Source organism: Portunus trituberculatus, chromosome 14 (genome assembly GCF_017591435.1).
Source record: "Portunus trituberculatus isolate SZX2019 chromosome 14, ASM1759143v1, whole genome shotgun sequence".
Taxonomy (NCBI): domain Eukaryota; kingdom Metazoa; phylum Arthropoda; class Malacostraca; order Decapoda; family Portunidae; genus Portunus; species Portunus trituberculatus.
This window is the reverse complement of record NC_059268.1, coordinates 19,888,799-19,904,183: the sequence shown is the minus strand read 5'-3', so window position 1 is coordinate 19,904,183 and position 15,385 is coordinate 19,888,799. Positions and strand designations below refer to the sequence as shown.

At 41.0% G+C, this 15,385-nt stretch overlaps 1 protein-coding gene across 21 annotated transcripts in view; it reads left to right on the top strand.

The window, feature by feature from the left end:
• LOC123503796 (dual 3',5'-cyclic-AMP and -GMP phosphodiesterase 11-like) overlaps positions 1 to 14,045 on the top strand; it is a 142,853-nt gene extending 128,808 nt beyond the window's left edge. For 20 of the 21 annotated variants that reach the window (XM_045253816.1, XM_045253815.1, XM_045253806.1 and 17 more), the window contains 17 exons: positions 126 to 268; positions 2,728 to 2,907; positions 4,076 to 4,240; positions 5,325 to 5,432; positions 5,595 to 5,732; positions 6,087 to 6,197; positions 6,391 to 6,552; positions 6,823 to 7,058; positions 7,247 to 7,346; positions 7,739 to 7,825; positions 8,108 to 8,275; positions 8,863 to 8,972; positions 9,549 to 9,737; positions 11,048 to 11,189; positions 11,546 to 11,620; positions 12,011 to 12,094; positions 12,711 to 14,045. In XM_045253816.1, coding sequence (XP_045109751.1) covers positions 126 to 268; positions 2,728 to 2,907; positions 4,076 to 4,240; positions 5,325 to 5,432; positions 5,595 to 5,732; positions 6,087 to 6,197; positions 6,391 to 6,552; positions 6,823 to 7,058; positions 7,247 to 7,346; positions 7,739 to 7,825; positions 8,108 to 8,275; positions 8,863 to 8,972; positions 9,549 to 9,737; positions 11,048 to 11,189; positions 11,546 to 11,620; positions 12,011 to 12,094; positions 12,711 to 12,899 — 2,387 coding nt within the window. In that variant the 3' untranslated portion in view covers positions 12,900 to 14,045. Of the gene's footprint in view, positions 1 to 125; positions 269 to 2,727; positions 2,908 to 4,075; positions 4,241 to 5,324; positions 5,433 to 5,594; positions 5,733 to 6,086; positions 6,198 to 6,390; positions 6,553 to 6,822; positions 7,059 to 7,246; positions 7,347 to 7,738; positions 7,826 to 8,107; positions 8,276 to 8,862; positions 9,018 to 9,548; positions 9,738 to 11,047; positions 11,190 to 11,545; positions 11,621 to 12,010; positions 12,095 to 12,710 lie in introns of those variants that run through there. The other variant, XM_045253817.1, reaches the window with a different exon arrangement.
• The last annotated feature ends 1,340 nt before the right edge of the window (positions 14,046 to 15,385 follow it).

Below are 15,385 nucleotides of genomic sequence, written 5' to 3'. Positions count from 1 at the left end.
TCTCTCTCTCTCTACTTTCTACAGAAGAGGCCACACCAATTCACTCACCATACATTTCCTTCCTTACACATCTTCCCTATTACTCTTTCCCTCACATTCACCCTCCTTCTCTCTCTCTCTCACAGGAGCGGCCACGCCAGTTCGCAAGATTTCAGCGCACGAGTTTGAGAAGGGAGGTCTGCTGAAGCCCATTATAACTACTATAGATGGGACGCCGACCTTCATATCCCCCGCTGGAGCTGCTGAGAATGTGGCTATTTTGGCGAAGGTAAGTGTGTGTGTGTGTGTGTGTGTGTGTGTGTGTGTGTGTGTGTGTGTTGACGGGATGGGAAGAGGGAAGGAAGGGAGGAGGAGAGGAGGAGGATGGAGGTTTCTGATTCTTGTTGTTGTTCTTGATCTTGTTCTTTGTTTGTGTTCTGTCTGTGTTTCTACTTGTGTGTGTGTGTGTGTGTGTGTGTGTGTGTGTGTGTGTGTGTGTGTGTGTGTGTGTGTGTGTGTGTGTTTCTTATTTTTCATTCTCCTCTTTCTTCTTCGTTCTTTTTTGTTGTTTTATATGTTTCTTCTTCTTCTTCTTCTTCTTCTTCTTCTTCTTCTTCTTCTTCTTCTTCTTCTTCTTCTTCTTCTTCTTCTTCTTCTTCTTCTTCTTCTTCTTCTTCTTCTTCTTCTTCTCCTCCTCCTCCTCCTCCTCCTCCTCCTCCAAAGCGTATGTCGATTTCTTTTTCTCTTTTCTCGTTATTTTTCCGTTTTTGTTTTGTTTTCCTTATTGTACAGTCTCTCTCTCTCTCTCTCTCTCTCTCTCTCTCTCTCTCTCTCTCTCTCTCTCTCTCTCTCTCTCTCTCTCTCTCTCTCTCTCTCTCTCTCTCAACGTTTTTATTTTCTTTTCTTTTTCTTTTAATTTAATTGTCTTTCTTCTTCTCCTTGTTCTTCCTCCCTTTTTCTTGTCTTCTCTTTTCTCCATTTCTCTTTCAAGTGGGGTGGTGCCTTATCTCCCTTCGTCTTTTCCTCATCTTTCTTATTTCTTCTTCTTCTTCATCTTCTTACAAGTCTTCCGCTTCCGCCTTATTCCTCCTCCTCCTTCTCTTCCTCTTCTTGTTGTCGCTATCCTTCTTCTTCCTCTTCTTCTTACAATATCTTTGCTACTGCCATTATTATCAGCATTTTTATCATTTCTTCATCTGTTGTTTATTTCTGACCTTCCTTTGTTTTTCCTTTGTGTTTCGTCTCCATACGTTACTACTAGATGTCCTCTCCTCTCACTCCCTTCCTTGATTCATCTCCAGAGCTGTAATTCTCTTCACAAATCTGCTAATCTTCTTTTCTCCCGCAGCCTTCCCCCTTCTTACACCTAATATCATCCGCTCATCCTCTCCGTATTAATTAAGCATCTCTCTTCCTACCCTTACCAGCTTCTCTACACCTCCTCTGCCTCGTCTTCCGTGTCTTTTTTGCCATCTTTCTCCTGTTTTATATCTTGCTTATGTTCTCTTCTTTCATGTGTCTCTCTCTTTATTTTGTGCAGATTTTCTTTGCCTCTCCTGTTTCATTTCTCATTCAGCTTTTCTACTGGTCTTCTGCTTCCTCCCTCGTGTCTTTTTTTGGCATCTTTCTCCTGGTTTATATCTTGTTTATGTTCTCTTCTTTCATGTGTCTTTCTCTCTTTATTTGTACAACTTTCTTTTCCTCTCCTGTTTCATCTCTCATTTTGCTTCTCTACTGGTCTTCTGCCTCGTCCCTCGTTTCTTTTTACCATCTTTCTCCTCCTTTGTATCTTGTCCTTTCCGTCATTTCTTCTCGGTTCTCTTTCATGTCTTTTCTCTTGATTATTTTGTATAGCTTTTATTTGCCTCTCCTGTTTCATCTCGTATTTGTTCGGTTCTTTATTCTCTCTTATTTTTCCTCTCGTTGGCTTCGTCTCCTCTGTCATCTGCCTCCTCTTCACTCTCTCCCGCCAAGTGTGCATCGTCTTTTGGATGTCGTTTCTCGTGTAGGAATGTAATTTTTAAGACGTTTTCATGATTCTGGTGATAGTTTAACAGAAAATCTCTTAAGAACACGACATATTTATTCTTTGTGGTCTTTGAAAACTGTCATAGTAAAAGAACAAAGCAGTTACTCCTATCCACTTCTATACCTTAAGTAAAGCTGGTTGACTGGATGGCTGGCTGGCTGGTTGACTGGCTGACTGGCTGACTAGTAGACTGGCTGGCTGGTTAATTGGCTGACTAGTTGACTGGTTGACTGGCTGACTGGCTGACTGGCTTACTAGTTGGCTGGGCAGAAGTAATGTTGCTTCAGGGAATACACCACCCCGCTATCATTATTCAGTGCCTTGCCTAAATGAGCGTGGGATTGCCGAAGGAGTAAGAGAAGAACGAGGAGGAGGAGGAAGGAGGAGGAGGAAGGGGTTATGTATATTTATAGATTTTCTCTTCTTTTTTTAAGTTTGTCAATGCAGTGGTTGCGTTTCTGTGTGTGTGTGTGTGTGTGTGTGTGTGTGTGTGTGTGTGTGTGTGTGTGTGTGTGTGTGTGTGTCTGTCTGTCTGTCTGTCTGTCTGTCTGTCTATTCTTCTTTTTCCCATCCATCTTTCCTTCCTTTCTTCCTTTTTTCCTTTCATTCCTTCCTTACGAGTATCACTACTACTGCTACTACTACTATTTCCACCACCACCTCTACCACCACCACCACTACCCCATCCCAAACTCACCCAACCTTCCTCTCGTTCTCAGGTGCGTCGTAAGTCCCGGACAGAATTGAAGGGGCTGGACGAGCGGCAACTTATCTTCGAGCTGGTGAAGGACATCTGTAACGACCTGGATGTCCGCTCTCTGTGCCACAAGATCCTGCAAAATGTTTCTATCCTAACCAACGCCGACCGCTGCTCTCTTTTCCTCGTGCAGGGCGATAAGGTGCGTGTTCGTGTGTGTGTGTGTGTGTGTGTGTGTGTGTGTGTGTGTGTGTGTGTGTGTGTGTGTGTGTTATTAATGTTTACTTTCATTCGTGTAGTATATTTCATCTCCTCAGCACCAGGATGTGTTTTCATATTCATTTAGTGATTTTCTACAGCTTCAGAAACTTATGGGGGGGATCAGAATAGTGAAGACTGTGACCGTTAACCTTCTGAGAGTTCCTGATGTAAATAAAATTGTCTAATCGTGTCCAAAACTTAAATAGTGTATTGTCAGGAGGATTCGCACCTTTTGCTTTGCTTTATATAGGTAGAATAAAGGGTTTTGAGTGTTTTAGTTGTTTCAGTGGACGTTTTTGTTGTTCTAAGCAAGATTCCTCAAAAAATCCTCCTTTAACATAACATAACACGTGGAGAACAATAAAGTCAAACAGTCAAACGAGTAATGCTGTTTTTTGTTAAGTTCTATGCAGTATATTCGAATTTTTTGTCTTATTCATTTATTTATTTATTTATTTATTTTTTTTTTTACGTGGCATTACACAAAACTTCATATTCATATCAGCTCGTCTTTCATAAACCCCGCATCATTCCTTGTCAAACTTAGGCAGGGTGAAGCTAAAAGTTGTTTCATTATGTTGAGTAACTTCATGTGTCACTCAAGGGATGGATTCTCTCTCTCTCTCTCTCTCTCTCTCTCTCTCTCTCTCTCTCTCTCTCTCGTAGAAGTAGTGATGGTAGTAGTTTTTCTCGTATATTACTATCCTTGTTACTACTACTACTACTACTACTACTACTACTACTACTACTACTACAATAATTAGAGATGCAGAGTTTAGCCCCAAATTGGATCACCCCATCTCACAATACATAATGGTGGAGACGCCATTAGTACAAGGCTTTCATTAATAACACCGCAGGCAGGGAACAGTTAATGAGATGAGCTGGATGTGTGTTATCTCTCTCTCTCTCTCTCTCTCTCTCTCTCTCTCTCTCTCTCTCTCTCTCTCTCTCTTTTTTTTTCTTCTCATTTCATCTTCTTCCATTTTTTTTTATTTGTTTCTTCTGTGTATTTAACTTTATTTTATGCTCGTTATCTCTCTCTCTCTCTCTCTCTCTCTCTCTCGTCAGTTTCTTACTAAAACCACCTCCTTCTGCGCCTTCCCCAGGAGTCAGACAACCGCTGCCTTGTGTCCACGCTGTTCGACGTCAACCCAGACTCGACGGTGGAGGAGATGGAGGAGAAGGAGGAGATCAGGATAGCGTGGGGCAGTGGCATCGTGGGCTACACTGCGCAAAGTGGAGCCATGGTCAATATCCCTGATGCTTATGAGGTGAGTGGATATTTTTGTTGTGTTTGGGTTAGTTTTGGTGTTTGTGGGATTTTGAGGTGTTTGGTTTAATTCAGGTAAGGTGTGTGGTGTCTCTCTCTCTCTCTCTCTCTCTCTCTCTCTCGGTAACCTTAAATATTCTCCCGTCCTCGCCTCAGAGAAAACACACAAGCCATGGCCGCCTCAGGAATGTCTCGTACCGTGTAAATAGACAGACAGCTTCACTCATTCACTTAAGGCAGGAACCAGCTTTAATATTGGGAGAGAGAGAGAGAGAGAAATTTCAGTCTCCTTTTGTAGTTATTCTCTCTCTCTCTCTCTCTCTCTCTCTCTCTCTCTCTCTCTCTCTCCTGAATCATGTGAGACGATGATAAAGTCAAGAGAGAGAGAGGGTATGTTTTGAGCCATCCGGATAAAAAAAAGATATAGGTCATGTCTGAATAAAAACCTCCTCCTCCTCCTCCTCCTCCTCCTCGTCTGGTGCAGGGACAACCATCACCTCTAAGGAATTTTCATTAGTGAGAAGGGAGGCAATGGAATGTTGTGACTCTGATCATGAGCCAAGAATCTGCGTGATGTGTTTGTTTGCCATGCTACCCTTGCTCTTGCCCTTGGCCGTGGCAGTGGTGGTGGTGGTGGTGGTAGTGGCTTATGTGTGATGGCTTTATTCATTTACAAGTCTCGGCTTCTTTTGTTCTATTTTGTTTCCCTATTACTCTTTGTCCAATTGTTTGACTTTATTTCTCGTAGTAATTATATTCCTTCCAGGTATCTGTTTGTGTATTTTTTACTGTTTCTTTCTTCTATGTAGCTTATATCATCTCCGCCCTTCCTTTTTCTTGCGTTGTTCCAAGTAATGGGTCTCCCTTTGTTCTCTCTGTACTAGATCGTATCAGGCTACATTTTCCAGTCCATTTGGTCATGAAGGTACACTCAGAAACATTATCTTATCTTTTGAATACATGTAGCTTGAGATGCTTATAAGTAATGACATATCAATTAATCTGTTTTTTTTTTTTTCACTCATAAATTCATAAATATAAGCAGCGACACACCAATTAATCTTCATGTTTTTCTCTGTGTGCAGGATGACCGCTTCAACTCAGAGATTGACTGCAGGACGGGCTACAAGACGCGCTCTATGCTGTGTATGCCCATCAAGGATAGTTGTGGGGAGGTGATTGGTGTGGCGCAGGTATGTGTCTGCATCCCTGTCCACTGCTTGTGACTTCTGTGTCCTCTCGAGTTTAGCTATTACTTTTTTACATAACTAGAATCTTAAACATAACTTACAACTACATAACATTAGTATAACATTGCTTTTTTCCTTACTTTACCTTGCTTCATCTTGCCACAGGTTATCAACAAGCATCAGGGTCAGTCTTTCACCACTGCCGATGAGAAGGTGTTTGAATCCTACCTCCAGTTCTGTGGCATTGGCCTCCGCAATGCTCAGCTGTATGAACGCTCCCAGCTGGAAGTGAAAAGAAACCAGGTATGTCTTCCAATACCTAGAGAGGGAAGAGATGAACAGTAAATTAACCCCTTCAGTACTGGGACACATTTTTACCATGGGTTTTGGGAGTGATTAGACTATTTTATTGACATTAGGAAGGGTTTATGAAGGTCAGAAGGTTAATGGTCCAGAATTTTCACTATTTTCATCTCCACTTGAGTCTCTGAAGCTGAATCACCAAATAGTAACCAGAATAAATATGAAGATGTGTCATGGTAGTGAAGAGGTTGAGGTGAAGTAAAGACAAGTATAGCATAAGAGAGAGAGATTTGCACTTGTGAAATAAAGAATACAATATTTTCCAGTGTTAATCCTTGCATTATGACTCGACAGGTTCTTCTGGACTTGGCAAGGATCATATTTGAAGAACAGAGCACCATAGAGCAGATTGTGTACCGCATCATGACTCACACCCAGAGCCTCTTGCAGTGTGAACGAGTGCAGGTGAGTTGAACATAAGAACTTCAGCCACAAGAAGCTATCAGGCCTGTGTGATAGTCCCTGTAGTAGTACTAGTATTAATTATAAGAAGATAACACATATAGTTTCATCTGTTAGCTGCAGAGTATAATGTAGTAATGATAATCTTATTGTCTAACATAACTTATATTTCATCCATCCTCTCTTTTGCTCCCAGATTCTCTTAGTACATGAAGCGTCCCGGGGAACATTCTCACGTGTGTTTGACTTGGAGGTGAAGGATCTGCAGGGAGACGATGCCGAGAGCCGCACCAGCCCCTTCGAGTCTCGCTTCCCCATCAACATTGGCATCACTGGACACGCTGCCACAACGGGAGAGGTACCAACCATCTCATTCTGTACCTCACTCAACCCACTGGCAGCCTTAACTGGATATTTGCTTTGTTCAATTTGCTCATCACTCAAAATCTTGTTAATCTGATGTTATTGATTCTACATGGTTTCTTCAAAGGGACTGGCACCTCAATGGGCCCTTTTTTATTGGTACTTTTTTTGTTGCCCTAGACCAGAACCTTCTTTTATCTTTTTTTAGTACTTTGTTGGGAAATAGAGGTTGTTATTGTTTTTGTTTTTTTTTTCACCTGAACAGACTGTGTGCATTGCTGACGCATATCAAGACTCAAGGTTTGACAAGTCAGTGGATGAAAACACAGGCTTCCGTCACAAGTCCATCCTGTGCATGCCTATCAAGAACACGGCCCGCAAGATAGTGGGAGTCGTGCAGCTTGTGAACAAATTTGACAACCTTCCCTTCACAAGCAATGATGAAAACTTCCTGGAAGCCTTCGCCATCTTCTGCGGGATGGGAATTCACAACACCAACATGTAAGACTTTGACACTACTTGGCAACACAGATATCTACTATTTTTTCACCCTATTAGTATAAGAGGAAACCGTAATACATATTTTTCACAACATAAAACTGAAGGTGTGTTTCTAATGCAGACTCCCTCATTTTCTTATACTATTTTCATGTTCCTACACATCATTAATGACAGACACTTTCTTGCAGGTACGAGAAGGCTGTGACAGCGATGGCCAAGCAGAAGGTGACCCTGGAGGTGCTGAGCTACCACGCCACAGCCCCAAGATCAGAGTCACAGAAGCTTGTGGTAAGTAATCTGCTCTCTAATCCCTGTGACTTACTGCTGGCCTCACCTCACTCTCTCTGACCTCTGATGTAGGAGAAAAGCTGTACACCAATTTCTAGACCAACCATCATGTAGAAGAAATGCATTGTAACCTCTTAACTGTTGCCGAATGCTTTGTGTACTTCTGCCATCACTGACTTCTCTTCTCTTTACAATTGGCATTAGAATATGTGACAAAAATATCACATCTTTACTCCTTCAAGAACTGGATTTTTGTCTCCATTTTTCCAGTGATTATCATTTTGTTTTGATTCTTGTTTGTATGCTGTCTGACTCAAAATTCATGCTGTTATGTTGTCTGGTTTATACTTCATGTTAGTGTGTTGTCTAATTCACTGTCTTTGTCATTGCAGAAATTGAAAATACCGTCAGCTCAGGCATTCAAGCTTTATGACTTCAAGTTTGATGATTTCAGTCTTGATGATGAAGGAAGCTTGAAGGTGAGACACATCTATTTTTCCACAAACCTTCCAGATGTCCAAGATATTCTATATCTATTTTTTCCCCATACAGGATTTTTTTTCACAAATTAATCTGTTTCAAGGAATAAATTGAAAAAAAATATTCTGTGTGGTGCATCCTTACTGTTTCCTGTTAATCATTTATGTGTCCTTTAAAGCTACAGCCATGGTGAGGGAATGAGGTCTCTAAATGCAGGCTATGATGGTTTCTTGTACCTTTTCTTATATTCTTATGCACTTCTTTCTCCACTCCTCACACAGGCATGTCTGAGAATGTTCCTCGACCTGGACCTGATTGGGAGGTTCCACATAGAGTACGACGTGCTGTGTCGCTGGCTGCTTAGCGTCAAGAAGAACTACCGTAACGTCACCTACCACAACTGGCGGCATGCATTCAATGTGGCGCAGATGATGTTTGCCATTATCACGGTGAGCTGCGGCCTTGTTCTGCACTAAAGCTATGTGGCGTGGAAATATCCAAGAGGAAGGTATTAGGACATTTATCCGTCCTTTAGCTAATTATCAGATCTGTAAGGAGACTGGGGACTGAGTGGGCCTTTTTTTCAGGGAAATATTTATCTCTGTCCTTTAGCTAATTATTGGATCTGTAAGGAGACTGGGGACTGAGTGGGCCTTTTTTTACATATTGTCTTTTTATTGCTCTTGGTTATTCCTCCCCTCTTACATGAAAAAGAAAAAAGAAAGAAATTTAGCTTTGTCTTGTGGTGTGGCCTTGTTGTGTTTATATTCTTTATGTTTTGCCTCCCATGTTCTTAACCCCATCAGTGTCATGAGGTATTTCCATGTTAATTCTGCTTACTATTTGGTAATTCTATACAACTGCAGAAACTTACATGGGGGATTCAAATAGTGAAGCCTGTGACCATTAATCTTCTGACCTCCATAGACCCTTCCTATGGTCAATTAAATGGTCTAATCATTCACAAATCTTAAGGTAAAAATGTGTCCCAGTATTGAAAGGGTTAAGATGATAATTTTTGGCATCTACCTTTCAGACAACACAGTGGTGGAAGGTGCTGGGTGAGCTGGAGTGTTTGGCGCTGCTGGTGGCGTGTCTCTGCCATGACCTGGACCACCGAGGCACAAACAACTCCTTCCAAATCAAGTAAGAGGAACATGCACCTCTGACCACTCCAAGCTGTTAAGAAAAGTATTACACATTCAGCACTATGCAAACTGACACCAAGGACAGATCAACTGACAATATATTAGCTAGACTTTCTTCTTCCTCTCACTAATACAAGAGTTAACCAGCACTCAATCATTCATACCTTTCTCTAGTAAACTCTGGAACTCCCTACCTGCTTCTGTATTTCCATCTTCCTACAACTTGACTTCTTTTAAGAGGGAGATTTCAAGACATTTGTCACAGACTTTTGGACTCTGCTTATCTTTAAGGGAACTGGTAATCAAGTGGACTTATTTTTGTGTGTGTGTGTTTTTTTGTTGCCCTTGACCAGCTTCCCCTCTTGCATAGAAAAAAAATACATAAACATTAGCTATATTCATTGCTTCTCCAATACATATTACTATTGCACACATTGACAGACTTACCAACCCTACCAAAACTATCAGGTTATTCAATGTGGGACTTGTCGTAACCCACTGTAATGATAATGATGCCTCTGTAATCATTCATGTATTTGGCATCTATTGTATCTGTTGCCCTGTGTCTCCTCAGAGCCTCATCTCCTCTGGCCCAGCTGTACACCACCTCAACCATGGAGCACCACCACTTTGATCAGAGTGTCATGATTCTCAACTCCTGCGGCAACCAGATCCTGAGTAACTGCACCCCTGATGAGTACTCCCGGGTCATCAGTGTGCTGGAAGACGCTATCCTGGCTACTGACTTGGCAGTTTACTTCAGGTGAGGGAGGGAGAGAGAGAGAGACACAGTGAGATGGTGAGAAGATAGAGTTGGAGAAAGAAGATGGGTTGTAGAGTGTCTTTATGTGTGTGTGCGTGTGTGTGTGTTTTGTTTCTTCTCTTCGTTTGTGAGTTGGAAATAATTTGTTGGTTGACTTCAGAAAGAGAGAGAGAGAGAGAGAGAGAGACAGAGACAGTAAGAAGGTGAAAGAGAGTTGAAGAAAGAAGATGGTTTGTAGAGTGAATTTATGTGTGTTTTATATCTTCTGGTAGTTTGAGTTGGAAATAATATGGTGGTTGACTTCAGAGAGAGATAAAGAGAGAGAGGTCGTGAGAAGGTAAAAAAGAGATGGTGAAAGAAGATGGCCTTTGTAGCACCTTTATGTGTGTGTTTTATTTCTTCTCCAGATTGTGAATAGAAAAAAAAAACAGTTCATAAGTTAAGATTGTGATGAACGGTAGTGACAGGAGACATAATAACACTTGATGAAGGTAGAAATTATTATGTGGATGAATATGTCGTTGTACAAGCTGTGGTGGTGATGGTAGTGGTGGAATTGCCTATTAGTATAGTTTATCTACTCTAAAATGGCTCATGGATTTAAAACATATTGCAGCTTATTGATAATGCCATTGATTTGATGTGAATAATACTTGTTTTCTATTGATCAGCACATCTATTACAAGGATAGCTCATGGTTTTTCTCAAGATCTCACAACTATGCATTCTCTGGGACACCATTCAAACTGAGACCCAGGAGCCACTTTAGAGTAGACAGACTTTTTTTTATAGTACTCTCAGTGGACCTTTAGTGGACTCTTAGCTGTCCTTTCCCAGTGCCCATCTTACTTAAAATAGACACACTATAATAACGCTGCAGAATTGTCACGTAGAGGACTAATAATTCCTTGCTGCTTTCCTTATCTTATGTAATTTTAACAGAAAACGAAAAATCATAAAAATCCACTTGAAAACCTCAGGCCAGTATTCAGAAACAGTTTGCAAAGTTAATGGGTTTTATATGCAAAAATACCTGCATTTTCATCACAAATAGTGTTCTCAAATTCCCGCATCAAGAAATCTATCAACACTTTGCCAACATCGAGGTGGAAAAGTTTTGTCTTCTGATTAATTTAAATGGCTCTATGTGGCATTTAAAAGCACCAGTGGAATCAGGGGACCTTCTCACACTCAAAGCACCAGTGTGATCATAGGGACCGTCTCACACTCAAAGCACCAGTGTGATCATGGGGGACTTTCTCACACTCAAAGCACCAGTGTGATCATGGGGTCTTTTTCACACTCAACAGGAAGCGAGGTGGATTCTTCTCCATGGTGAAGAACAAGCAATGTGATCTGAACCAAGAGGATGTGAGGGAGCAGGTCCGAGGCATGATGATGACTGTGTGTGACATCGCTGCCATCACTAAGCCTTGGCCAATACAGAAACAGGTACAGGAACTTTTCTGCTCTGCCTCCCTCTGTGTTTAGCCATTCATTTTCACCATTTAGTCATCGCAGTTGCCAAAAACCTAAGGATTGTGTCGGTTTGTAACAGGAAGTGCCATTTGTCAGTCTAGCAGTGAACTTGGGTAAAGGGAATATGCTAAATACAGTGCAATAAGTGTGGTATGGTATAAAATTTTGGAATGTTAGGAAGGAAAAGGTAAGAATCATTTACTCTGTACTTATATTACTCTCTCTCTCTCTCTCTCTCTCTCTCTCTCTCTCTCTCTCTCTCTCTCTCTCTCTCTCTCTCTCTCTCTCTCTCTCTCTCTCTCTCTCTCTCTCTCTCTCTCTCTCTCCAGGTTGCAGAGTTGGTGGCTGGGGAATTCTTTGAGCAAGGTGACATTGAGAAGCAGGAGTTGAAAATTACCCCAATTGTAAGTAAATTTATTAGATTTTTAGTAGAAGCATGAAAGTGTGGATTCCTAATTTTTTGAGTGATCTGCCACAAAGCATTTAAACCCTTCAATACTGGGACACATTTTTACCTTAAGATTTGTGGATGATTAGACTATTTTATTGACATTAGGAAGGGTCTATGGAGGTCAGAAAATCAATGGCCACAGTCATCACTATTTTAATCCTCCCACGTGAGTTTCTGAAGCTGCATAAAATCATCAAATAGTAACCGGAATGAATATGGAAACACGTCAAGGTACTGAAGGGGTTAATGCTAGAAATATGAATAATAATTGAAATATGAGTAGTGTATGTACTAGTTCTTCATGACGGACAGTGGCATTAACATAGACAATTCTTCAATGCAGGATATGATGAATCGGGAGAAGAAGGACAAACTGCCTCTGATGCAAGTGGGTTTCATTGACTCCATCTGCTTGCCAGTGTATGAGGTGTGTATCTAAGTGCCCAAGTGTCACCATTGTGTGTGTGTTGCCTTTAATACACTCACTTTTATGTATACCATGTGGGCTAAAGGGGATACTTTTTGGGGTACCTCCTATCTCAAAGCCCACCCGCTAGGAAACCGTTGCCCTGAGTGAGGAAGCCCAGCCTACACTTGGACCATGGACAGGATTTGAACCCGTGCACTTGCAGTCAGAGCTGTAGCTTTTTTTAGTAATTCAAGAAGTGATGGCTGCTCTAACTACTGCTACAATTACTGTTGCCTCTTTTATGCTTGTTAGACAAGATGTGGACTTGAATGTTATGTTCATTGTAACATAGATATAGGATAGGATTTTTCTTGCTTTTTTTTATGTAAGAAGGTTAAACTAGCTAAGGACAACACAAAATTAAAAAAGAAAAAGGCCCACTTAATTGCTAGTCCCCTTGTAAGTCAAAGGATCAGCTGAAATTAAGGAATAAATGTCTTGAAACCTTCCTCTTGAAAGAAGTCAAGTCATAGGAAGATGGACATTTAGAAGCAGGTAGGCAGGGAGTTCCAGGGTTTATCTGTAAGGAGGAAGAAATATGTAGATTAGAAATTAACTTCACTTTCCTGCTCAGGCCTTTGCTGACTTGACCCCAGACCTGCAGCCTCTCCTGGATGGTGTGAAGGACAACCGGCTACAGTGGCAGAAGCTGGCAGACAGCGGCAACCGAACTGTACCGAGAAACAATAACAATAACAACAACAATAACAACAACAACTACTCTAGTAACAGTGACCGAGAAAGAAGTGGTACAAACGATTAAGTGTGTGTGGATATGTCAAGTGTCCTTGCCACCCGCTGCACAAAATAATGCTGTGGACAAATGAAAGTAGAGTTAAGTGTTGCATCACTAGCAAGGTTTGTGCAGTGACAATGATCTAGCCAGAGTACAGATATTCACAAAGGAATGACTGGAGATTAAAAGGTGCCAGTGTTTGGTGGTTCAGTGTCGGTGTGTGGACTGTGGCCTTTACCACTGCTGAAACCGTTGCTTCTCCTGTGTTGACCTGAAGTGTGAACATTGCAAACACTAATAGTATATGTTTTATACTTTTTGACTCTGTAGGTTCAGAAATCTATTTAGTCAGTGAAATGGACATCTGTGCTACCTGTAAGTGTGAGAAACATACCATCATTTGGTTGTATAATGAATTTATTGTGGCATAATAATGTTTAATTTAATAATAGGATGCTCCAGCTCTGGAGTATTAAATGTTTTATTCAGGAATTTCATCAGGAATGTGCAATATTCAAATAGCATGTATGGGTCATTATTTATTTACTAGGCATGTCTGTTCATCTTAATGTGTTCACTTATGGAGTTCAAAAAGTGGGCCCAAGGGATGCCCAGAGTGGGAGAAGGGGGGATTATATTTACCTCCATTGAGTCTATTCATATAATAGATATTTAGATATTTATATTATCTGTGATGTTGCCTTCACCTTGCATCTCTCAACCACTGATTCACAGCCATGGAGTCCGGGGCTCAGGGAGGGAAGTATCGGAAGTATTGAAGTACTGAGTGTGACATGGTGAGGGTTGAGAGTCCCGACTTCTGAAGCTGAACATCACAAGGCACACATACACCACTCCCAAGGCCAGAAACATGCTGCACAAAGTTTTTCATAAGCTGTTTAACTTGGTTTTCTCTTATGATTTTGTAGAAGTCTTACCATCATTATGCTCTTATAGAATATCCAGTTAGCCAGTTAATCACTGAGAGAGGGAGAGCAACACATCCCCTTCATCTGTCTTGTCTTGGGCCCAGTGACAAAAGACACCACAAAGAACCCATTTGTTAACTACAGTAAGCTTATTTTTTCTATGTTCACCATTATGGATCAAAGAATGTGTATCTAAAGTCATCTGCATATTTCCAATTGTAAATATATATTGCATAAAAAGAAATGTGCCATGTCTTTTCTTAAATATGCTTTACAGCACTGTGTTGTGGTTTTCACTGTTGAAGTGGCAGTGTAGTGTTTGTAAGGCATCACCCATTTGCCCACGCTCTGTACCTTCTACCGCTGATCACTGCAACAAGGCAAGAGTCCTGATAGTTTTGCACAATGAAATGGAGTCAAAGTTGGGGATGTGAGGAGTACTGAAGTTATAATGCTGTATTCTCTTCCTCTCAAGTTATTTATTTGTTTTTTCAGTGAGTTAATGCAAGTTACATTTAAGAAAAGCAAATCAAAAGATGTGGCTTGTACCAAAGTAGTACTGTGTATGAGACTTAAAGAATGTTTGGGGTATCTGGTCTGGTATCTTCCTCTGCCACCTCTCTGATAAAAATTTCTTATCTTCACAAGACAAGCAAACACAAGTTGTTGCACATCTATGTTGTACTCGTACAATACAGTATTGCATTGTGAGAACATATGGCACAAGATCGCCAGTTGTGGAAAGCAGTCATCGCCGTCCAATCCCACCCTAAATGGGAAAATGTGGGCGTTAAACAAAAAATGATGATGCATTAGCCAAACTTATTAGATAATGCTATTGGCTTCAATAAACTCTGGCAGAAGAGAGGGAAGACTTAATAGGAATGACTGTAACTGGACAGCAAGCAGCCTTATCATCACTGAAGGAGACAAGCATCTACAAGAATCTACTGTAAAAGAATCAATATTACTCATTTTTACTTGAAAGGCCACAAACTACAATTGACCCACTAACGGCTGTGCACTTTACAGGTCCTGGAATAAGACCTGTCAACTACAACTATTACCAAAGCAAACACCAAACAAAACTCATCCTTAACTTGCCATGCTTTCTCAATCCCAGTCTACATTTCTACTATTTGCACAGCTTTCCACATTGCAGCTCAGTACTCCAGCAAAATGAGAACCAGCCACTGATCATAACTATATCTTGCCCTGATATGTTCTTTAATGCTGAAAAGAATGGCTTGCAGTGCTGTAATGGAGATATGTGGTTCCTGTAGATGGTAAAAGCTGAATTTTTAAGACTTCATCTGCAGTAAGTATATGTATGCAGTCATCCCTCTTGCAAGACATCTGGGTCAGCTTGTATGAGGAGCACAAGATATGTGTTGGTACAATTATGCTCTTAAAGGATAACTCTTACTTGTGTCTTTCATTATAACCATGTGAAACTTCTGTCAATTGATATAAAGAATTGATATACAGAAGAAAATCAATCCTGCCTGGAATCACTGATGATAGCCAGGTGATGTGCAAAATACTTATTGCTCGAGTGTGTGTGTGTGTGTGTTTCACTGTTTT